We start from the raw sequence: 25,307 nt of genomic DNA, 5'->3' as shown, positions 1-25,307 counted from the left end.
CAAACAGTAGAAAGTGGTGAGAACGTTGACAGGTAAGAAACTTGGTACCATGGCCCCTAAAGGTGTGGCCCCTGCCTGCTTCAGGTGCAGAGCCTGTCTTGAATCACTCAGCCTAGTCTGCTTTGCACTGGTGTGGTCAGTCTGCCCTCCCTTTCCCACTCAGGGCTCAAGGGTCGTCTCTTGGGGGAGGCCCTCACTGGTGGCCTGCTGAAGTGGGTTTCCCCACCCTTTTCTTCTAGGAAAGTCAGCTTTTGTAATTGTTTATTTGCATATTATGACTTATTGTTACTTTACTGTTTTATTTTGCTGTCAGTGCTAGGCCTGTTGATAATAAGGGATTATCAATATTTGTTGAAATACTGGGAATTGTTGGGTTGTTCTAAGTAAATTTTATAGAAATTCTGCAGATTCGATAACCTGTAACTCTACAAAGCTGGAGTTAAACATATTTTAGGTTTTGTCAGTTGTGAAGATAGTGCAGATAATAGCCTATATAATGCTGATTGATCAGTGGTTTGTTCTTGTTTTTTATTAGTGTTGTATGGCGTGGTGAGTGGTGTATATATAAGCATCATATTTCTCTAGGGTTCTGTCTGCAGAATGATTTTGATAATACCACTATTCGGTATTTGCAGAAAATTTTTAGTATGTAAAGATGATGTAAGTGGAAAGTATTGCATGGTAGTGATTGAGTTTATAGATTTCTTGTTTTAAATATTATGTAGATAAATATAGATGAGAAACCAATGTTGCATGGAGTCATCTGTTCCTTCTTGCTCTAAAATAATTGGTTTGGGCATAAGAGATAGTGCTGTATTTAGCCTTTTGGAAGGTTAGAATTCATATATTTATTTGTCATTGAGAGAGGCACAGTATTCTTTAATCCTTTAAATTTAAATATATGTAGACTTTATAATAGCCAACTTTTGATGTGTTTAGTCACATACTAAAATATTTTTCCTTAATTTGTATATAGAATAGTTTGAGGATTTTTATTTTAAATTCCTAATATTTTTGAAGAGTTATCTAAATCGTAGGCGAAACAGCCTAAATATTCTCATGAGCACTAGTTTTGTAATAACGCAGCGGTCAATGGTTTGATCTTTGAATTTAGATTCTTGAAGACCTGGATGAACAAATTTATATTATTACCCTGGAAGAGGAAGCACTCCAGAGACGACTAAATGGTATGTATGTATTACATATCTAGAGCTGAATAAAAAAAAAATTATTTAATTCAAGAAAGACACTGATTGAGGGGGAAAAATATAGAAAAATATAAGCCTCTTAGTACACTGTGCCGTGTTGCACGAGGTCAAGACGTAAGAGTGACATGTGAACGTTGCAGGTGAGGACAGTTTTGCTGAGGACTGGCGACACTGTGGTCAAGTTCCCATCTTTGCCTGGCTGGAGTGCACTGTCCTCTAGCAAGGGCGGCTCAGTTCCGAGACACTGGCCACTGAGATGCACCTCTGCTACCAGTACCCTAATACGTTTTAAGCATTACGACTCACAGTTACTGACGTTTTACAGATTTGTATGTTTTCTTAATAACTTTATTATTAGTTTTCTTAATACTCATTTGTTTTGAGAGAGTGTGTGCAAGGGGGGGAGAGAGAGATTGAGAGAGAGAGAATCTCAAGCAGGCTCCACGCTGCCAGTGCGGAGCCCGACCTGGGGCTCGATCTCACAAACCACAAGATCACGACCTGAAGCGAAATCAAGAGTCGGGTGCTCGACCGACTGAGCCACCCAGGCGCCCCTTCTTACTTTAGTAAGATAAAGGATACTTTAGTATCCTTACTTCGTTTCTTTCCTGTTGAAATCTTTAAGGTGAAAAGTAGTACGTCTTTCTGCTTCTAGGTGCCAAATTTGACTGTCTCAGTGGTGCTTAGGGGCTCTGGTTACTTGGGAATGTGGTCATTATCAGCTGTGATAACCAAGTAAGCATGTCGTAGATCTTAAAGTCCGATTTTTAATTACTCATCCTTTTTGGCTTCAAATGAAGAACCAATGAAGAAAAGAGTAATGAGATAGTTTAACAGAGAAATGACATGGTTTGGATAAGTTTTCTTTTAATTTTATTTAAATGATTTTCATTCTGCACTCTCTTCTCCTACAGAGTTGTTGGTTTTTTCTTTAATGTTGAAAACCAACTCCAACATCAGAGTATTAATAGCTAACTGTATTTCAGGATCGTAATTGAAGAGTAAGTATAAAATGGAAGGTTACTTTTAAGTATGAAATAGGAAAAAAATATACCTACTTTCTTCAGTTACAAATAGTGAATTTAAATCATCAATTAAAAAGTGTTGCTAACATTTAGAGCTTTATTCTTAGGTGAAAGAATTTCAGATTTGTATCTATTTTAAAGAATTCTTGTCAATAATATTGTATCCTTTGGTACCAACAACTTTTAGACTGGTGCCACATGTATCTTTTATTCTTCTAACTTTAATAAAGCTATTTCAACATTAAGCCTGTTTAATCAGAATTGCAACTTGACTCAATACTGTCAGGTTTATAAAATTTCATCACAGTAGTAACTATTATGATCAATTTGTCTTATTTAGGTAATGATGCTGTTCCATAATAAAAGTGCCTGAATTGGGAAGCTGCCTGTAGTGTGCAGTTGTGTTTCAGCCTGAGGTCCATCTTGCAGATCAGGAGACTGAGACCCAGGAAGCGTCCAAGATGGTGCCCTGTGAATTAAAGAATTTGGGTTGAGTCAAAACAAACCCAAACCAAAAAATACAGCCTTTTCCCACTTTTCGTTTCCACGGAGGGGAGAAAAAGTCCCTCCATCATCTTTCTAGATCCTTTGGCTCCTCAAATTCAAAAGCGGTTCATTATATCTAAAGAAACTGAAAAAGAAGTAGTTGCCAGAAGGCTAAGATGTATTACGAAATGAAGCCAAGCCCAAAAAAACAAAATGCCCTGACTAGCACAGCAGTCTAATTTGGAGAGGTTAAACGCATGCTATGATAGCTAATAGTAAGCATAATTTTATTTTCTACCATTTTGGTAGGTCACGTACCATTTCTGACCGCTCTGTTGGTAGGTTGGTAAAGTCTTTCCGTTGACACTCTTTAACGATACGTTGGGATAGTCGCTGTCGTTTTGTCATTCTTTGCTCGTTAGCATTGTAGACTGTTTCGGGTGGAAAACAACAGGCTTGAAACATAAATGGTTCCGCGGCAAAATGGGCATATTGACTAATATAGATTAAAATTGTGAGCTTCAGTACGGTATATTTATCAATATGTGCAGAGGGGGGAAAAACAAGATAAACAGTATTTTATGATTTGCTATTTTTTAAGAAAGCATAAATCATAGAAGGTTAGTAGTGGAAATCATCCCCATGGGTTTTCTTTAATCTAGTATTGTGTCAAATGTATTTTGTTGTAAAAATGTTTCGTATTTTAAATTATTTTTAAAAGGTAAATTAAAGAAATTTTTTTTATTTAAGAGAGTGGGAGAGAAGGCTTGGGGGAGCGGGGTAAAGGGGCAGAGAGAGAGAGAGAGAGAGAGAGAGAGAGAGAACCTTGAGCAGACTCCACACTCAGCGCGGAGCCTGACACTGGGCTCAGTCTCACGACTTTGGGATCATGACCTGAGCTGACGTTAGAAGTCAGACGGCCAATCGACTGAGCTACCCAGGCACCTAAAATATTTTTTATTCTGGGCTGTTGAAAAGAATTGCAAAATAATAAGAGTAAAAGATTTTTAAAAAACGTACAGCAGTGAATTACCCCAGAATTCACGGTCGTGTTTTGCTAGTGGCCGTTGCGTGTGTTTTCTTGGTCTGCTTGGGAGCGTGTGACGCACATCATGGGAATCTTTGGGATATCTGCATGGTTTGCTCTGAGCCAAGCTCCCAGCCATCTGAAAAAACATAACACTTTGTTCCTGGAAGATCTATAACTTGTCGTGGTAGTTACTGTATCATTGGCGTTGAATCGTCATGCTTGGTTTTTAGAATATCAGTACAGCTTTTTGGTGGAATGCCTGCCTGTGACTTCCCATTGTTCGTGTTTGTCACTTGCTGGTGCTGGAGGTTTTGTTCTTGCTAATATTGTTGTTACTTCAGAAAATATGTTGATAGATAAAGTGACCCTGTACACTGTTAGAAGGTAAACCAGTGTCCTCAAGAAGTCGTCTTGTTAGCCATCGGCTCCACGCTTTCTCCTCCTTTTTCTGTTTACTGCGCATCTTCCTCTAAGCACCAGACCTTGAGCAGATAAACGTAGATTCTGAGTCTCAAGATCATAGATGAGTTGGCTGAAGAAGGGAAAAACCGGGTGAGCGTCTGTAAGATTTTATCCAGCACTGAAATACTTGGAAAAAAGAAACAGATGGTGGGAGTTGTATGTATTCCCGGAGGAGGAGGGGGCCGCGGATGTCTAGCCGCCTGGTTCCCACAGCCCCAGAACTCACCACTGGCCTGGCGGGGCTCCGGCTCCCGGCATCCCCAGCACACAGCCTTCTTTCGCGGCTGCCTCGAGGCCATGAGAGATAGCGCGTCCTGCACTGGCGGTCAGCATCAGGAGCCCGAGTCTCCGGGAGCCTTGCCTCTGAGACTGTCCCCTGCACCTCCTGCGCCCCACTCTCACCTGATTTCCCACTGTCCCTTAGCTCCTGAAACTCTGCGGATACCGTGTGGAACTGCGGGGAACCGTGGGGAACCCAAAACCGTTGGGTCACAGCAGCGGAACCACCAGGTCCTCAGTCTCCCCACCCCCCACCCTCGCTAGAAGAAACGTGACTTTCCCGTCACAGACGGCTTCTCAGTCCCAGTCAGGTGGCGGTTCTCTTCTTTCCTGTGTCCCCCACCTCACTCCTCGTGTTGTCTTCTGCTGCGTGTGGACACTTTGAACCTCATGTCATTAGATTGTGATCCCATTACTTCTCCCTTTTCAAACATCACTCTTCTCCTTCCAGACAATCCCTCTGCCACCTTGAGGGCGTTAGCTCCTCATTCGTGATCATTCTCTCTGCCACAACGCCTGTCACAACTGGTGACTTCAGTGTCCGTGTGGATGATTCTTGCAGCCCACCTGGTCAGCCGTCGGCCTCTCTCTGAATGGTCTTCCTCAGCTACTCGCTGCCTGGGACCACAGCGCAGCCCGGTCACTGGCGGCGATCGGCTCTTGTGCAGTCGTACGGTCAGTCACCCGTCACGTGCCGTTTCCTGCAGCCCTTCGTGCTGTCTGTCCATCTGAATAACTTCTCACCGCCTTTTCTCCTTCTCGCCCGTCGGACCCTGGCTGCCTCACACAGTTGAAATTCCGGGCCATCGTTTGACTCCGTGCCCTGCTCGCCCCGTCCCTCTCTCCGCCTGGCGCCTGTTGAGCTGACCGACTGTAACCACCTGGCCTTTCTTTAAACGTATGACCGTATCTTAAATGTACTTCACATTCTCCTACATGACTGTTAATGTCTTCTCTTTCCTCGAGACTTCACCATCACGCTCAGCTGATGACCTTGCTTCCCCTCTTCTTGAGAAAATGAAGCGACTGTGCCGAAACGTTCACGAGCTTTTTCCTTCCCGTTGACTCTGCTGCGTGCAAGTCCCCCACCACGTGCTGCCTTTTCTCCCTCCGCTGTGGCTGCACTGTCCGCGCTCCTGGCAAAGCCCTCCCCGCCCACCCCTGGTGGCACTGGATTCAGTGCTTTCTCCCTGATTCAAGGACACAACTGTGGCCGTTGTAACCAGTCTTCCCCCAGCTGGATCGTTTCCTTCAGCATGGAGATGTGCTGATATTTTCTCAGTAGAACAAGTGAGTGAACGGAGGGAAGGAGGGGAAGAGATGAGCCAGTCTGTCTGCACCTCCTGTCCCTCTGGCTCACCACCTCATTGCTTCGCTTGTCTTTACGCAGAACTCCTGGGCTGGACACTCCTCAGTTTCTTTTCCACGCTCCGCGTTTGCTTTGGGACGCACTCTTGCCTGCGGTGCCCCACTGACATGCTGTTGTCGCGGTGGCTGGTGCCTTCCGGGGCCTCGTCCACCCTCCTCACTCCACTTGGTTCACCACACTGTCGTGAGTGAGCTGCTTCGTGAGCCTCTGCTTCTCAAAACCCCGCTGGTTTTCCCCGTGTCCGCAGCTGCTTCACACCGGAGCGCTCCCTGCCTCCGTCCTTAAAGTCTCCTGACGCTTGTTTACCTGCACTCCTCGGGTTATCGTATCTGGTCTTCTGGCTTTAAATTCCATCTGTGTGCTGCTGACCTCTGCTCTCACCTCTTCCTCCGTCTAGGAGACATTTCTACTTGGATGCCGGACAGGGATCTTAAACATATCATGTCCGAAGTCAGCTGACGGTCTTATTCCCCAGTTCTGCTTCGGTCCTAGCTGACCTGCCTCTGTAGGTGGTGGATCCGTTCTTCTAGGTGCTCACGCTAATTCCTGGGAGTCTCTTTCTCTCAATTCCCACACGGACTCCTTTAGCAAAGCCGTTGGCTCTGGTATGTCACCACCTTGATTTAAGCAGCAGTCACCTCTTGGCTCGATATTTGCAGTAGTTTACTAGTTAGTCTCCGTGCATCTATCTTTGACCTTGTAAGTCAGAAAGAGTCCTTGACACGTAAGTCACATCTTCTCATCTATGTGCTCAGAGCCCTCCTCCGGTGGTGTCCTTTCTCAGTCTGAATAAAGGCCAGTCTTGGCATTGGTCCTCTTTCTGCACCCCGTGTGCCCTCTGACTTACTCTCCTGCAGTGTCCTTCCTGTTCTTCCCTGACCCGTCGCCTCCTGTCTCAGGGCGTTATCACGTGTTTCCCTTCTGTCTCTTAGGTCTTTACCAAAGAGCCCCTTCCTGGTGGGCTTCTCCACATTGTAGCTTAGGGGATATGATTAATATTGCCACCACCTCTACCCTGACCCTTCTTTCCATCTTTCCTGCCTTATGTTTTCCTGTAGTACTTTCCACTTTCTGACACACCATTTTACCTTTTTTTTTTTTTTTTTAATTTTTATTTCTTTTTGAGACAGAGACAGAGCATGAACGGGGGAGGGTCAGAGAGCGGGAGACACAGAATCCAAAGCAGGCTCCAGGCTCTGAGCTGTCGGCACAGGGCCTGACGTGGGGCTTGAACCCACGAACCGTGAGATCACGACCTGAGCTGGAGTCGGACGCTCAACCGACTGAGCGACCCCCGTTTTACTTTTTATATGCTGCCCGTCTCTCCATAGTAGAACCTGAACTCCACAGGGGCAGGCGTTTTTGTTTGTCTTCTTCCTTCCCGTACTCCTGATCCTGTGATATCCCCAGTCACATAGTGGGTTGGTGGTAGATAACTTGTTGCATGAGTAAGTGAATCGTTGAAAAACATGCATGACGGAAGGTTGTCGTTTTACCTTAAAAAGTGAAGAAGGTAGAAGAAATCAAGTTTGGTGGTAAAAGAATTACGTGCAGCCAGTATTGAGGAAGGCCCACAGTAGAGACTCTGAAGACCAGCCAAGATTGAGGGCTGGAGGACCTTATGCCCTGGGGTGTAGGTGAAAAAGCAGAAATAAGGTGATTTTCCCCAATTGTTAGGCCATGAAATAGGAGCAATCAGGATCCATTTCTACTCCAAGACCCCAGAAGAGCAGCCCAACAGAAAGTCCCATTACATTAATTGTGGTAGATCTTTTGTAATTCCTACCCAGGATTAAGAGGATGCATATATCATTAGCATGTTTAAATGTTTAAGTAATGCAACAGCATTAATTGAAATAATTAGCTTTCGTGTGGATATAGCCTATGGGTGTACTGGGTAGCGTTAGAAGTGCCATAATGAATAGGAATTATTTTTTATTGTTTAAGTTCAAAACCTTCGCAGTTCTTTTAATGTAATTTATTTAAAAATATTGTAGACTTTGAACTTAATGATTCCATTCAATTTTGTTAGGTGCTATTTTCATCTTCGTGATAAAAAGTTAGCATATCACTTTTAGTAGCAATTACTTTTCTGCTTGATTTTGATCTTTTAAAGAAGCCTTTTTCATTGAACCTTTTGGATGAATTCCTTACTCTTAAGAGCGCAGCACGTGTACTTGTTTCATTTTTGCAGAGTGTCTGGTTGCAGTAGCTTTGTGTTCTGAAAAAGAAAAGGTTGAAAAAAACCCACATTCGATCTTTTCATGGAACCTAGTGACCCGTCAGAAGCATTTGGTCCCCATCAGTCGTGGAGTCTTGCTCATGAATCACGAATCTGAGTTTGCCTGGCAGTCTAGTCGCGTCCTGTCGGAGGAACTCTTTATCGTCGCTGCCTGACAGTTTGCTGAGGCTTATCTGCAGGCTCTCGGGCCACGCCCTTACTGTTGGGAGGAAGCTTGTGTCTGTGTCACGTCTTAGCTTCTGTCCTCTACGTGCCTTCATCTTGACTCTCTCTATGTGTTCTTCTGTAGTCTAGCAATGGTTTTCTAAGAGTACTGTTTCCTGCTGGTTATATCACTGAAGTTGAGAATGGCTCAAATTGGTCAGACCCCAGGCCAGTTTGAGACACGACTAGGCTTAGACTGATTGGCTGATGGGCTCTCATCAACAACGTACATACGTAGCAAAAATGGTGACACTGAATGGCAGTCCTGTGATAGAAGAAAGTGGTTAGTAATATCTTGACTTCCTGAGCTAACAGCAAAGAGGATTAATTCTACCGGTGAAACTAGTTAAATGGTTTCTTTCTATTCAGATTACCAACATTTGAGTCCAAACGTCTGAAACAGTGAGAGGTACCTTGTTACAGTTTATTCAGCCTCTCGGGCTAGGCGCTCACTTTGTTGACTGTAAGGTGTAGCCCAAACGATTCGTTGTGGGATAAGATGATGTGACTGAAGAGACGTAAGATAATATGTAATACCAGTAGATGAAAAATAGTTTAGAGCGACAAACTGTAGAATAACTTAAGAGTCAAGATCATCTATTTTCTGAAATTTAGATCACTGTATATAAATGATCTAAACTTATTAGCAGAAGATAAATTTAGTACACGCGACTTACTTGTTCACCCACAACCTGTTTGGATGATGGTATTCCTGCAGTTTAAGATCTACCGATAATTTATGTCTAAGGTAAAAACAGTTACTTTGATTGTATATATAGCTTTTTATAAATGTTTTTAAAGCTGAGTTTTAAATATTTTCTATCTTGCTTGTGCTCATTTAGAATGAATGTGTATTTGAATTTTCAAATCGTGTTGGGTGTAAAAAGTCTTACGTTACTTGATTCTGTATTGAGGCATATTTTTGCAGATGTGTCCCGAGCAACTAGAAACCAAGATTTTCACAAATAGTAGCGTTGCGAGTGGAATAGAAATGGAGTGTTTGAGTGTGTGGCTTGCCCGTCTCTTCTGTGGGCAGTAGCGCTGTTTGCTGGTGCTGAAATAGACGCCGTGGAGACCTGGATGTTCAGCTTCAGTTCTCAGATGCTGTCCGGGGTCCGCCTCCTCAGCGGCGGCGCTGTGCTCTGCCGTAACTGCCGCTTGCCTCGGGGATGAGGCTGTTGGCTCTGTGAATTTCTGGGCGTTTGGGGCTTTAAGCAACAAAATCATCCGCCTAAGCGATTAGAAATAATTAAAAGTACTTGAGAGACCTCTCATTCTGGTGACTAGAGATCATATTGGTCAGTTTAACATATTAAGTATAATCAAAATTTTAAAGGGTTACTTAGCAGGTTTTCTAACCAACTTTTCTTTGGTTCTGTGCTAAATTAAAAAGTTAAACGAAAAGCTAATCTGTTTATTCTAGAGGTGTCTACTTCTAAATAGTATTCGTTATGAGACTCGGTTCAGGACACCAGATTGCTTAGGGAGATTGTTTTATTGCCTCATGTTACTTGAGTTGTTTACAAACCAAGTTAGAGAATTTATATTTAGTTTTAAAAATGCATTATGTGTCTTAAATTAAAGCATTAGTATCTTCCCTTTAACATATGAATGTCAGTTAAAGCTGTCTGTATATTAAGGCTTAGTTACTGAAGCAATGCTGGGCTTTGGGAAATTTTGTCATCTTGGAAGCAAAATATTTTCAATACCGCACTCGTTTTTCAGCTTAAGAATAAAGCTGGGAAAAGTTGCCTTCAGCTGTTAGTTTTCCTGAATCCAAAGAGACGGGTGGGGCAGGATCAAAAATACTTACTTGATCAAAGTTATTGGCTCTGAAGGTATTCTGACCTGTGTAAGAAAGATGAAAGGTGTTGTTTTTATTACATGCTAGTAACAGTGTAATTTTGAACTAATTGGTGTTGAACTGCCAATCACCTAGGGGAATGCAAATAGATACTCTTATAATTTCCTTTGAGGTAGTGAAATCTTATGTCGTGGCTGGAAGAAAAACAGAATAATACCGTTAAATTGACCTTAAATGAGCTGCTTTGTGGTTTTCTTGGAGAATCCCTTTTTATTTTTCATGACTAGTCCAAACAGGTTTTGTCTACCAATTTGACTTATTGACTAGACAATGCTGACATGGAACCTGTGAGATTCATTTTGAAATAAAGTAAGGATAATACAGTTGCTCGGGATATTTGGACGATTTTTTTTTAGTGCAATTTAAATTCACGTAACATTCCAATGTGTGTTTGTGGTATGTCTTGATTCCTTGCAATAGCCATCGTTCCTTTTGGCCATTTATAATGGGACATTCTGCCTACACAAGCTTACTCATCTCACGTAGGTGATGATACACAGTGAAGGATGGTGAGGTCTTTGAAAATTGTGTTGTTCCAGGTGAATCTGGTCATTTAATGAAAGCATGCTCTGTTTGAAGGCGATGAGAACGCATTCTCGATTTTTATATGCAAGTCAGCCAGTATTTATTTAAACATTTATTTATTTATTTCGAGAGAAGGAGAGGGAGGAGCAGAGAGAGAGGGAGAGAGAGAATCCCAGGCAGGCACTGTCAGTGAGGAGCCCGATTCAGGGCTTGAACCCATGAGCTGTGAGATCATGACCTGAGTTGAAATCAAGAGTCTGACGCTTAAGCAGCTGAGCCACCCAGGCACCCCAGTCAGTATTTACTAACTGTCTGTTGCGTGCCTAGTATTGTGTCTCCTGAAAATAAAAATACAGTACGTCGGAAATACCACTTTAGTTTTTGTTCCTTTGAAAAATACAGTGATAGGTCTAGATATTTGTAATGGGCTTTGTAGACATCATACCACAAAGCAGGCATTTCTAACTTTTCACCTAATCTAAAATTGGCAGCTGGAATACTGTGTATCCTGATCCCCGTTCCCTTTCAAACTTCTGAATACTCATCAGATTATGTTTTCTAGCCTTGAGCTGGTTACTGGAATAATACTTCTTTACAAATATAGGGAATGAAATGTAGTTCAGAATTGTATTTGTATTAATCAGATAAAGAATTTAAATGAGCATTAACTACAGATACACACCATGTAATTTATGAAGAAATGGGATAAAAAGTAAAAGGTATCTGTAAGACTAGTGTGTCGTTTAAGCTTTGATTCAGAGGCACTCGCAAATCTTAAAATGCGACGCTGTCTTACTGTAAACCTCCTTCTTGTATGGAAGTATTCATTAATTCTATAATTTAATTGTTTCCCTTTTTGCTTTGGCTACTAGATGCTCTAAACTATATTTATAGTCAAAGTTTTATAGCTTTGAAATCTGTCTTAACCCCTATTCTCCCATAAATGTCAATTACCCGTTGACAAGTAAAATGATTAAACTCGGGAGCTCTGGAAATACTGTAACGTCTTAGTACATTCAAGACCTCAGCTTCTCCAAAGGAGAAGGTAGTGGATTTCTCCCTCTTCAGCGTTGGACGGAAGCGAGGCGGGAGATGTAGAGGGGGCAGTACTTACCTTTCCTAGAACCCAGGGGAAGGCCGGAGTTCTGTGAGTCCCCAAGGGGGCTTAGAGAAAGAGCCTCTGGATTCCCCTACTTAATGCATTCGCCCGCCAGCCGCCTAGCATCCTTGGCCAAATCCTGCTTGCTTCCTCCCTTTGATAAAGGAGCGCACTGATGCTAGAGACACCCCGGAGCCCCGAGGCTGCTGCTTCCTGAATCAGGAGGAACTGGCGTTCTTCCCCAGTCCCCCAAAGCAGAAACTGCTGGGCCCCCGAGATGGTTTGTCATTGTTTGACAGACGGTCTGACGTGATGAGGTATGAAGGGAACAGTAGCGGGGCATAAAGGAAAGCGATCGCTCGCTGGAGGCTGAGTGATGACTGCGAAGATGAGGATCTAGAACAACTGATTCCCATTGAGGTTGACAGCTCACGGGGAGACAAGCAAGAGTTTGTACTTGGCTCTTAAAAGTAATAGGGACTTTGAAGGACGTGTAGTTAGAGAAGAAAAAAGGCCACCTAGAATGTGAAAAAAAAAAAAAATTCAGCAGGCAAAAGATGAAAAAGTCCTTGTGATCGCGGAAGAGCGACCCTGCGAAAGCGTCCGAGTCCCAGCCACCCTGATTCTACACACACGGCCGCTCCGTGGTTAAAGGGACTTTGCAAGGTGATTAGTTGGAGGGTCTCAAGGTTATCCTGGATGATCTGGTGGGCCCGGTGTCCTCACACCATCGTTATAGGTGGGTCAGAGAAGGCGATGGAACTGCAGAAGCAGAGCAGAGTGACCGAAGAAGGGCCCATGAGCCAACGAACGTGGGCAGCTTCCAGGTAAGCTGGAGAAGATAAGGAAACAGATTCTCTCCCAGAGTCTTCAGAAGGAACACGGTCCTGCTGAGCCCTTGATTTCAGACTCCTGAACTCCAGAAGCGTGAGCTAATACATTTATATTGTGTGAGCCACTAGGTTGATGGCACTTTGTTACACCAGCAACGAGGAACGAGTGTAGTCTTTCTGAAAATTGAATTACTTATCTGGCAGAATCAAGTGGAAGAACTCGTTTGTGTCACGGAGCAAACGTGCAAAGACAAGGAAGCGGTGAGATGGCAGACATGGACTGTAGAGCCGAGACACCTAATCTAAATAGCAGGCATCTAGGGCGCCAGGCTGGCTCAGTCGGCCGGGCGGCCGACTTCGGCTCAGGTCACGATCTCGCGGTCCGTGAGTTCGAGCCCCGCGTCGGGCTCTGGGCTGACGGCTCGGAGCCTGGGGCCTGCCCGTGTCTCCTCTTCTCTCTGCCCCTTCCCCGCTCATTCTGTGTCTTTCTCTCTCTCTTTCAAAAATAAATAAACATTAAAAAAAAAAATAGCAAGCATCTAGAAGGAGGAAGAAGTAGAAAAAAATTAAGTAAATAGATAATAGCAGAAAATGTCAGTGTGCTGCAGAAAGACTTTGGTGCAGGTTAAAAGACCACAGAGTCCCGGACAAGACTTCGGTGCAGGTTAAAAGACCGCAGAGTCCCGGACAAGATTGTTAAATAGGACATTTAAAAGATCTAGACTTATTGTGTAAGATTGTGGAATTCCAAGCGTGATGATAATAACGGTAATAAAACATCTCACAAGCTTTCACAAAGAACAATAACTTATAAAGGAGAGAACGAGATCAACATCAAACTTCCTGTTTGTGACCTGTTAAGGATTATTGATAATATCATTAGTTTTAAGGGTTGGGGGGGGGGGGAAGATTGCAATTAAAAACTCATACATTTATCAAGATGTCATATGTATATTAGGGTAAAAAAGATATTCATTCCGTATCTGTATATTGAATATCTCATTTGTGCTAGGTACTATTCTGCGTATTAAGGAAATGACAACTTATACACTGAAAGAAAAGTTTACAAATAATCCTATATTAAATATTTTTAAAGCAATCTCAGCAAAATCCAGGATTTAGGAGGAGTGGGTGGGAAGCAATGAAAGAACCGTGAAATAAAAGTACAGTGAAAGCTTCACCTTGATGCAGGAAAGTTACTCAGTAAAGCATCATTATGGGGTTATGAGTGTGTTATACTGAAAAAAAAAATGCAACCGTACTTATGTTAAGAGTGAGAAAGTAACCACTGAAGTGCCAGATTAACCTGGGGAGAAAGAATAGACAGAAATTCCACTAGCTGGGAAAAGAAGAAATAAAGAGCAAAATAAACAGAAATTATGAAATTACATGAAAGGGGAAAGAGCCACTAGACTTCATAAGAAGCCAACTTGTGGCTGGCAGAATTCGGTCCCTGGATGTCACTGTTGAGCTGTGGGAAAACCCGCTTTGAAGCCCATTCTGTGTCTAAACTTCTAATTTCGTGAAATTATTTTCTTCTTTTTTAAGCTACTTTGAGTTGAGATTTTTGATTCAGTGGAAAGCATCCTAATAAATACACCCCATTTCACAGATGAGAACGCTGAGTTTCAGGGAATGAGAACTTGAAAAACGTCACAATAAAATGTTGGAATTTAGCAAACCTGAGAAAATTTTAGAGGCAACGAGTTTAGCAGACCCAACGAGGCTAAATCCTAAGCTATCTGTGCTTGATTCGTATCCCAGACTCCCCCCAAATCTCGGGAGGTGGCGCCACCTGATGTGGAACTGGAGATGACGTGGAGTAAGCTCAGGAGGGTTGGTTGAAAATCCTGTTTGTGAAGCGATTGGATGCCCACATCTTGTCCCTCCATCCAAGGTCCCAGGCACTGCCTCTCCTGCCCCGAGAAGAGGGAGGGATATTCTGCAGAGAGTGAAACAGAGGCTGTGGCCTGGGAACAGTGTAGGGGACGGGGTGAGTGCTTGCAGGCTCCCATCTCCCTTCACACGGACATTCAAGGAGGAGATGGGAGGAGTCTCTGAGGACTCTGTCTAGCCCGGAGGAAGGCCCCACAGATGCAGCGGGGTGCCCTGCTTGGATTAGCTGGCAAGAAGTCTCACAGCGGTCAGCCACCACTCACTCTTGAGTCTCAACTTAGCACGTTTAGTGCTTCATTCTTTCTTTATTTTTTTTTTTTATTAAAAATATTTGGGGCGCCTGGGTGGCTCAGTCGGTGAAGCGTCTGACTTCGGCTCAGGTCACGATCTCACGGTTTTTGAGTTCGAGCCCCGCGTTGGGCTCTGTGCTGACAGCTCGGAGCCTGGAGCCTGCTTCTGATTCTGCGTCTCCCTCTGCCTCTGCCTCTCCCCTGCTTGCGCTCTGTCTCTCAAAAATGAATAAACGGTATAAAAAAAATTAAAAACCCTTTTTTTAAAAGCGGGCTCCACGCTCAGGGTGGAGCCATTGCTCAGTTCAATGCAGGGCTTGAACTCATGACCCTGAGATCGAGACCTGAGCTGAGATCAAGAGTTAAATGCTGAACCCACTGAGCCACCCAGGCGCCCCTCGTGCTTCACTCTTAAATATGAGCAGACAACTAAGGCTCACCAGACTTCTGAGCTACTTGAAAGGAGAGGCCAAACAATACAGAACACTGGGACAGACAGAATATACGCTAGAGAAGCATATCTGAAAATAAATCTGTTGTTAACATCCTGAGAGAAAGAAACCAAGATTGCAGTCATGAGGAAGGCCAGGATTCTATAAAAATGAGTATCTAGCGAACAGAAAGGGACTTCTGATATTTAGAAATAATGGCCTATCCAAAAGACTGGAAGGTAAAGAACTTTTTTAGAAGACGGGTCAAATGACAAAAATAGGAGAAAAGATTTAAGAATCTTAGAGAACCAGTTTAGGGTGAATAACAGGCAACTATTAGGAATTCCACATGGGGAGAGGAGAGGAAAGAGGGAAATGACAGAATCAAGAAAATTTCTCAGATCCAAAGAATGTGAATTTGGAGATTGAAAGGGCTCACCTAGTGCCCTGCGTGGTACATGGAAATGGACTCGCCACCAGAACACTGGGAACAAAGATTCCACACGTTTCACAGACTGGAAAGCAGTTCACACTCAAGGGGACGGGAAGGAGAACTTCGGACTTCTCGGACGCAGGGCCAGAGCTGGAAGACAATGGAGCAGTGACTTACAATTCTGAAGGATTATTAGTTTTGACCTAGATTTCCATATCTTCCCAAACTGCGAGAGCAAAGGTAAAATATCCAGACTTGTGGAGTCTCAAAAATATTACTTCCCGTTAACCTTTTCTTCACAAGCTGCCGGAGGCTGTGCACCCCCTACGTAAGGGAGTGGAGCAAATGAGAAGGGCTGTGTAGGAAATAAGAGACGTACTGCGGGAGAGAAGAGAGGAGGGGCCAGGGTGCCAGTGTGCAGCAGGGCTAGAGAGCAGCAGTCCAGACCAGGGCAGGTCTAAAGACTCCAGGAGAAATTTCTTCCCGGTAATGAAATGAGTGGTATAACAGGAATTTAAACACCAAGAGAAAAAGACATTTGGGAGGAAACTTTGGCATTGAGATAGTGATAAGTACATAAGAAGACTAAGCAAGTGAAAAAAATGACTAATTCTAGGGGTTGGAAGAATAATATTATGGAAGAAAAGAAAGCTAACCATAGTTTGTTACGTGGGTAAGCTGCAGATGGCATTTCTGTTGCGATCATGCAGACATTGAATATTGATGTAACCACAGTTTCCAATAATCCACATTGGGAGACGGAGGAATGATAAGGTGTGTGGCTTATAGAGACTTAAATCCTCATCTTCCTTGGTAGGAAGGCCCTAGTTAATACTTAGAGCTGGAAAATCAGGACCTAGCGAGGGAAGCTGTTTATTTAGTGATAGGGAGACAAATGCTGAAAGAATCAGCTAAACAATTTGAGGTGGTGGTCTTCGGGGAGGCAGGTCAGCGTGTAAGTATGTACCTTGCGAATGTATTTGGCAGTCAGAACTACGTGCACATTTCATTTTAGTAAAGATAAAAGTAAAAGAAACAAAAACACTTAAGGGGCACCTCGGTGGCTCCGTTGGTTTGTTAAGCGTCTGACTCTTGATTTTGGCTCACGTCACGATCTTCCGGTTGTGAGATTGAGCCCCAAGTTGGGTTCCGCACTGAGTGTGGAGCCTGCTTGGGATTCTCTCTCCCTCTCTCTCTGCCTCCCTCTCTCTCTCTCTCAAAATAAACATTAAAAAAATAATAAATCAAAAAACACTTAAAAATTAAGACAAGCAATATGGAAGGTATAAAATGAAGTTTATCAGCTCTTATACAAAATTCTACTGAATGCAAATACTATATTTTACTAAATGTAAATGGGCTGAATTCCACTGTTAAAGAACAGAGCCTATCAGATCTGTTGTAGTAAAGCATCTGATTTGGCTTTCTTCTTTCTCACATTTGATCACCTCTGTGGAACTGCTTGTCAGAATTCTCTGCCTCCCCTACCAAAGGAATTGGCTTGTGACTCTTGAGCTAGGCCCTCAGGACACTGGACGTTTATTCTTGATCCGAGCAACGTAAAGACTGAAAATCGTTGGAACCGATCGATCCCAGCTGTAATACTAAGAGGAGACAGTCCATCTTTTCCTGCCACCCAGAGTGCCCCCAGCTGCCTGGTTCCCCTCCTTCCCAGGAAAACTGGAAGTTTTCCTGCTGGTTCGTTCTCTCTCTCTCTCTCTCTCTCTCTCTCTCTCTCTCTCATGAATTCCTTTTCTGTTGTACCCAGTCCATCCATTTCAGTTGCTTGTAACCAACAAAATCTAACTGATAAGGTTGAACCTCGAATAAGATTCAGCTGATAGACACACAGACCTATCTACCTTTAATTTTAATCTTTTTTGGTCTCTCGTATGTAAATCAGTAGTAAATCAGTAAATAAGTAAAACAAATAAAACAAATACAGATAAAAACAAAAAGAAAGTAGAACTTAAGGTCCACCAAATAGAATTTAAGTTGAAAAACATTAAAAACAAAGTGGGTCATTAATGGTAAAAGATGTGATTCTTAAGGAGGGTGTTACAGTCTTCTAGGAACCCAAAAAACGTAGCAAATAAATGCAAATATATATTGAGAAAACGCTTAAAAACTGAGAAAACCTAATCAACGAAAGTAAATTTGTAGTGGGGGATTTTAATTTATCCATTTCAGAATTGAACAGATAAAACAGAATATGGAGATATGCAAGTCGTTATAGAAATAAGTAGAAAATATGAACAGGGAAAATCCACGTGGTAAATAAACATATGGAAGATGCTTAACCACATTTAGGGAGATATATGTTAAAGTAACAATAAGAAAATACTTTTGGGGCACCTGGGTGGCTCAGTCAGTTAAGCACTGGACTTCAGCTCAGGTCATGATCTCATGGTTTGTGGGTTCGAGCCGCGCGTCGGGCTCTGTACTGACAGCTCAAAGCCTGGAGGGAGCCTGCTTCAGGTTCTGTGTCTCCCTCTCCCTCGGCCCCTCCCCTGCTCCCGCTCTGTCTCTCTCTCTTTTTTTCTTTCTCAAAAATAAACATAAAAAAAAAAAACCCAACGTTTTTTATCCATCATATTGGCCAAAATTCAAGAACTACAGCATCTAGTGTGAGGGAAGGTATTAGACGATAGATACTTTCAAAAGCTATAAATGGAAATGGAAATATTACAATAATTTAAATTCTTACAATAAATTGCAATATTTGGAAGGGAATAACCTCTAAATATCTCTTAACTGTAAATGCTTATACCCTGTGACTCAGAATTTTGGGCATCTGTCCTGCAAAAATAATAGAATTAGAATGTACTGGCTATGCATACAAAAATTTTTGTTGCAACGTTGTAGTCGCAGAAAATAGCGGAAAACCTAGGACTAGTCATAAGTGGAATAATTCTGAATAAAACTGAAGTGCATCCATACTGTGGAATATTATTCAGTTGTTAACAGAGTTGGCTCTATCTGTAAACATGGATGTATCATTGACTAGGAAAGCAAGCGGTTAAATAACGTGTCCAATTTAACCCATTCTTGTACAATACACAATAGAGACCATGTGTGTGGTATACATGTACATGTGAATATATACATGAGTATGAGGAAAGGTGTGGAAGCATCAACCAAGCTGTTCCTGAGTGTCACTTTAGGGAGGTGGGATAGAGAATTAGATCTTGAATTTCTTTCACTTTCTATAATAAGCATACGGTATTTCTGTCATTAAATAAAAAAATTCACAGATCAAGTAAACATTTTATCAAAGTAAGGTATTCTTTAGGAAACGTGTAGTGTTTAATCAGCAAGAACTTGGATGTTTTGAGTGGTAAAGAAATGGGTATACTTTTCTGTGAATCGCAAATCAGCATTTGTTTTTATTCTCCATGATCAGGATTTGTAATGTGTTGTCTTGTATTTTAATTAAATGTGAGGGCTACCCATTCTATACTGTTGGGTTCTGTTGTTATACTCCTAAAATATTTTTGCTTTTGCTAGGACTGTCTTCATCAGTGGAATGCAATATAATGGAGTTGGAACAAGAACTTGAAAATGTGAAGACCCTTAAGACAAAATTAGGTACTGTACATTTTTGTTTGTCACTCGTGTATTGGTCTTGCTGTCTTTCCAGAAACTCGACCGTAATCTGAAAGAGTCCAAAAATTATGAAATGTTTCGTGAGGGTTATAGGCTTCCAGTCTGTCCGAAGCTATTGATAAAGACTGTCTTTTAGTTTGGGGAGAGGATAAACATTTGTCTATTCACCTTTTTTGTTGTTTTGTAAAATGACTTTTTAGAAGCTGATGTTCAGCGATGTCACTCCACTGTCTCCTTGCTTGCATTATTTTTGACAAGTAATCTTGTGTCATCATCTTTTAAACTGTCTTTTTTCTCTCTCTGCTTTTGGGATGTCCTCTTTATCATTGACTTTGAATAGTTTGATTAAGATGTAGTTTAGAGTAGTGTTCTTTATGCTTCTTATTCTTTGGGTTAATGGAGTCTCTTGGATCCGGGAATTTATGGTTTACATCTGGTTTGAGACATTTTTGGCCATTATTCCTCCAGATGTTTTTTTCTTTTCCTTTCTGCGCCCGCCTTTCAGGGACTCTGATTATATGTACACGGGTGCCCTGGAAGTTGCCCCAAACTCAAGGATTTTCCTTTATTTGTCAGGTTTTTTCTCTGTGTGTTTCGTTTTGGATAGTTTCTATTACTGTATCTTCATGTTCACTAATCTTTTCTTTCGAGTGTGAAAACTGCGTTTAATCCCATCTATCGCATTTTTCTCAGACCCTGCAGGTTTTATATTTGGAAGTCCTGTTTAGACTTGTTTTATCCCTTCTAGGACTCCAACGTGTTTAGTCTGTGCCCTCTACTCTTCGGATCATACAGAATACAGTTGTGATAACCCTTTCAGTGTTTTTATCTGCTAATTCTCACTTCTGTGTGAGTTCTTGATAAATTTCAACGGATTGACTTTGCTCCTTATCACTGGTTGTACTTTTCTGCTTTTACGCTTGCCTGGCAAATTTTGACTGGGTAGCGGACACTGTGAATGTTACTGCTGGGCGCTGTATTTTTGTATCCTTCGCTCTGAAGGCCTGCCAGGCGGGGCCAGAGCGGCATCTCCCGTAGGGCCGATTGTTCTCACATCAAGGCAATAATGCTGCTGATTTCTGAGGCCTTGTTACTGTGTCGCGGGAACAGGCCCCGCTCCTGGCCCTCGGTGATGGTTGGATGCTGCTCCATCTGGCGTTTTTGACTGGCTCTTTCCTCAGCTGTGGGCTGTTTGCTCGTGGACCGGAGCTGATCTTTAGCCCGCTGAAGACTAAGGATGACCCTTTCGGGATCCTTGGAGTTCTTCCCCTGAGGAGTTTTCCTGTCGTACTTTGCTCTGCACAGTCCAGCCAACTTGGTCTGTCCCCACTCCCATTTTGCGTCCTCCGCTCCAGGAATGAGCTGGGCCCTGCTTGGGTTCCCACGCCCTGTGCCGTGGCTAGCACACCATCTCATGACACTGAGCGGGGGCGAACACAGGGCATCTCTCAGAGATCACCGTCTCTCTGTGCTCACACGTCCAGTGTCTCGAAACTGTTTCATACGCATGTGTTTTTTGGTTTCTTAACTGTTTCAGCCTGGGTGGTAAATTGGCCCCTGAAATGGAAGTCCAGTGTTGTTGAAAATTTGCTCGTTTTTATTTCTCTTTTTTTATTGAAGTATAATCACCAGACAGTGTTACATCAGTTTTAGGGGTGTGATACAGTGATTCAACAATTCTGTAGCTGGCCCGGTGCACGTTGTGATACGTGTACTCTGAATCCCCTTCACCCGTTTCACCCGTCTCCCTACCCACCTCCCCTCTGCCAGTCACCAGTTTGTTCTCTGTAAGTAAGAGCTGGTTTTTTGTCTTTTTTTACTTTGTTTTGTTTCTTAAATTCCACAGGTGTTTGTCTTTGACTGTCTTGTTTCACTTAGCACCATACCACCTGGATCCATCCATGTTGTTGCAGATGGCAAGATTTCATTCTTTTCCATGGCTGAGTGGTATTCCTGTGTGTGTGTGTGTGTGTGTGTGTGTGTGTGTGTGTGTGTGTAAATATGTATATATGACATCTTTATCCATTTGTCTTTGGATGCACACTTGAGTTGTTTCTATGTCTTGGGTATTGTAAACAATGCTGCAATAAACATTGGGGTGCATATATCTTTTTGACTTAGTGTTTTTGTTTTCTTTGGGTAAATACCCAGTATTGGAATTACTGGATCATTTGGTAATTCTATTTTTAATTTTTTGAGGAACCTCCATACTGTTTTCCATGGTGGCTGCACTAGTTTGCATTCCCACCAACAGTGCACAAGGGTCCCCTTTTCTTTATACCTTTGCCTACACTTGTTATTACTTGTGTTTTTGATTTTAGTTATTGTGGCAGGTGTGTGGTGATATCTTATTGTGGTTTTGATTTGTCTTTCCCTGACGATGAGTGATGTTTAGCACCTTTTCATGTGTCTTTTGCCCATCTGTGTGTCTTTCTGGAAGAATGTCTATTTAAATCCTCTGTTCATTTTTAAATTTGGTGTTGGGTTGTCCAAGTTCTTTGTAGAGTTTGGATATTAACCCTTTAGTGGATATATAATTTGCAAATATCTTCTCCCATTCAATAGGTTGCTGTCGTTTTCATCTTTGTAAACAACTTCGTGTCGTCTGTTCATTCATTCTGCTGTTGATGGATATTTGATGTGTTTCTTATCTTTTGCTATTATGAGTAATATTGGTATAAACGTTCTCCTGTATATCTCTTGGTACTTCTCTGTTTTTTCAGGGTACATAGCTGGAAGTGGAATTATAGGGTCATTGAGTATGTGGGTATACAGCTTTTTAAAATAATGCTGAATTATTTTCCCAGTAGTTGTGCTATTTTGCATTTCTTCCAGGCATGGGTAAGACTTCCTGTTGCTCCACTTTACTGTCAGCAAGTGACAACGTGGGGCTCTACGTTTTTCCCAATTTAGTGGACGTGAAGTGGTTTTCACTGGTGTTTAAATTCGCGTGCCCCTGATTTGTGTTTCCAGTGTTCATTTAGCTTCTGCTTGAAAAATATCTGTTAGCATTTCGTTTAGTGCTGGTCTGTTGGCAATGAATTCTGTCGGTTTTTGTTTATCTGAAAACATTTTTCCTTTCCTTCTCATTGGTAGGGTATTTTCACAGAATTTAGAGTTCTTATTTGGTAGTTCACATTGAAAAGATGTCTTTCTAGCGTCTTCTGGTTTCCAGTTGAAAGTTGTCTTGTTGCCCTTTTGAAAGCTTGTAAGGTTTCCTTTTTGTCCTTGATTAGCACTTTCACCCTGACGTGCTCAGGTTTGGTTTTCCTCATGTTAATTCTTCTTGAGATCTGCCGCCTTTCTTCAGCATATGGCTTAGCGTGTTTTACCGGCTTTGGAAATGGTTGGGCCCTTACCTCGTCAGATACCCCTTCTGTTCATTCTCTTATGTCCTTAGCCTCCGGTTGCACATGTGCTGGACCTTTTCACTCCTACATTTTTTTTTTTTTTTTTCTGAATTTCTCCTCCTTTTTTACATTCTCTGATCTGTGCTATTTTCCGTCGATGTGTCTTCCGTTTCATTGTCTTTCCAGCTGTGTCCTGTTGCTAAACTTCCTCTTGAACTCTTAATTTTAGTTCCCGTATTTTTCAGTTCTAGAATTTCCATTCGGTTATTTTCTGGATTCAAATTGCGGCAGTTGCCATCTTGTTGCTTATCTTGTTGAACCTATTAATCAGTTATTTTAAGGCCTCTTTCTGATAAGTTCAATATCTGGATAAACTGAAAGTCTGTTTTTATTCTCTTTCTTTCTCTGTCCTATCTCCAGGTAACATTTGATTGTCAGACATTTCTTACACCAAACTGTAGAAACTCTGGATAATGTTTTCTTCCTAGAGAGGATTCGCTTTTTCTTCTGGGGGGCGGTTGGAGTAGGGATGACTCCTTCCTCTGTCTGGGCTGGTGATCATCCCACACTGGGTCGTGCCCTTCACGAGGGCCGGTCTCTTTGCACTTTGGTCTTGCTCTTAGTTTTTAGCTTCTGAAGTGAAAGCCTGGGTGTTTCGTTGTTGGCTCTGATCCCATCTTCTTAATGAACTCCGAACTTTGGTTTTCGCCTCAAGAAACATGAGCCTGACAGAAGCTTTGCCCCTCCTCTTTGCTGTACCTTCCTGTCGCCCTCTCAGTCTCTTCTCTCAGCCTCTTCCTGTCACTCAGCTTCTTCCTATTGCTCTCTCAGCCATTGGTGCCTGGAAGGACAAGAAGCTGAATGTTAGGCTCTCTTCTTTCTTCTTTCCTTTTCTCTGGTCATGGCCTCTCAAATTCCGGCTGCCTTGGGAGCCCCAAACTCCACACGAGTTTTGTTTTCCTGACCCTGTTGAGTTTGCTGAAAGCATTGCTTTAGCATCATTTAATTTTACCTACTGATGTTTGCTTGACGTCTCAGCCTCGCAGGGCCGTGCCAGTTATATGTTGGAAAAGTCTGCACGGAAAGTGGAGAAGTCTGCAGGGAAAGGCAGTGCAGACGTGAGGGCTCACGCCGACTCATTTCACAGAATATTGACCTCACAAGTTTGTCCTGGTAGCTCTGATTCCTTCATGCACATTTTTGTTCTTAGTTAAGTTTGATTTGATTTTACCAGTCGTTCATGGCATGAGGACTGGTGTGATAGAAGGTAGATTGTTGTAGCCAGAAATTTGCTTCTAGCCTCTAGAAAACTAGAGGAGTTTATCTTTGGATTAGAGGGGATTTTTAATCACGTTACTTTATTCACTCAAATCTGTATCATTATGTAAATCTGTATCAAATACAGATATTTCCAAATTTTCATAGTAACCTGTGTATTAACAGTATGTTTCATTAGCAACTGAAATGTCTTTGCAGAGATAAAATGTAAGCATCATAGGATTGAGCTATTTAATGTTAGCAAAGTGATTTTAAAACTTTGATTTTTATAGTTTGTAGAGGAAAATTAAAAATTTATGGGTTTTGCAAAAAAAATTATATAAAAATAATACATACTGGTTATAACAATAAGGAATGAAACTGTGAGTTTTTGGGAATGAGAGAACCTTTGGAAATCTTTTGTTGTGTTTTGTTGTTGTTTTTTTCTAATAGAGAGGCGAAAAAAAGCTTCAGCATGGGAAAGAAATTTGGTGTATCCCGCTGTTATGGTTCTCCTTCTTATTGAAACAGTAAGAATTTATTTGCCTAGTTAAATAAAGCAAATTATTTGTTATTTACTTTGGTATTTGAGTATGGCAACTCCCTCGGCTAAATGGTTTCTAGTAAACTGGTTTTCCATCAACGGGATTAGAATCCATCTGTACCTTTATTTGGAAAAAGTCAATAGAGTAAAGATGGAAATTAATGGCAGTTTTTAAAAAGTCCTCAAGATTAACTGTTTCCTCATGAAAGCAGGAAATTCATTCTTTTGTGTCCTGTAGAATCAAGAGATGAGGTGTTGCAGATGCCCCCTGCTTCACGTTCTATGCTAGGATATGAAAATTCCATCATTGAACTAGTTCTGATAACGTTGTCATGATATTTTAAATCTGTGGAGTTGTGGGTTTCCAATTGGCGAAGTCAGGTAGTAACTGGGTTTCTAGTACTAGCTTTGGTCACAGGCTTTGAAATTGTAGTAATTTGCAGAGGCTTTTGTTAGAGTTTATTCTGGAGTTTTTGCAGTTAGTTTGAGTCCTTACAGTTTGTTTCTACATAGAATTTTGGTCTTGCCTGCTTTTCCACTAACTGAAGCATGTATTTGGTCAGCAACTGAGATTCTCATCCATGTGTATCGACGCTCACTGAGAACTGACGCTCACTGTCTGTGTTGCAGTTCATCTCGGTCCTCCTGGTGGCCTGTAATATTCTTTGCCTGTTGGTTGATGAAACAGCCATGCCCAAGGGAACAAGGGTAAAGTGCTTTCAAAGTCTTTTCTTTTGCACAAGTGCTCTTCCTATATACCCTGAGTGTTTTAAAATAAGTAATTTACAACATTCACCTTTCTGCAAGTATGTATCAGATTGTATGAAGTTCTTTATGTAAACAGCCTTCATAAACAGTGTTTGTAAACTGTGTC

The 25,307-nt window shown here is 42.1% G+C and overlaps 1 protein-coding gene across 7 annotated transcripts in view; it reads left to right on the top strand.

Annotated features, from left to right (window-relative positions):
* The window catches only part of LMBR1 (limb development membrane protein 1), a 154,197-nt gene that overhangs the window by 95,818 nt on the left and 33,072 nt on the right, over positions 1-25,307 (top strand). For 6 of the 7 annotated variants that reach the window (XR_007460158.1, XM_049642172.1, XM_049642175.1 and 3 more), the window contains 4 exons: positions 1,115-1,187; positions 19,184-19,264; positions 24,343-24,419; positions 25,064-25,141. Coding sequence is in view for 6 of the 7 variants with exons in the window: in XM_049642172.1 (XP_049498129.1) it covers positions 1,115-1,187; positions 19,184-19,264; positions 24,343-24,419; positions 25,064-25,141 (309 nt within the window). In the remaining variant the exon portion in view is untranslated. The remainder of the gene's footprint in view (positions 1-1,114; positions 1,188-19,183; positions 19,265-24,342; positions 24,420-25,063; positions 25,142-25,307) is intronic. The other variant, XM_049642173.1, reaches the window with a different exon arrangement.

Source organism: Panthera uncia, chromosome A2 (genome assembly GCF_023721935.1).
Source record: "Panthera uncia isolate 11264 chromosome A2, Puncia_PCG_1.0, whole genome shotgun sequence".
In the NCBI taxonomy this organism is placed as follows: Eukaryota; Metazoa; Chordata; class Mammalia; order Carnivora; family Felidae; genus Panthera; species Panthera uncia.
The sequence above is the reverse complement of the archived record's forward strand: the minus strand, read 5'-3'. Positions and strand labels throughout refer to the sequence as shown.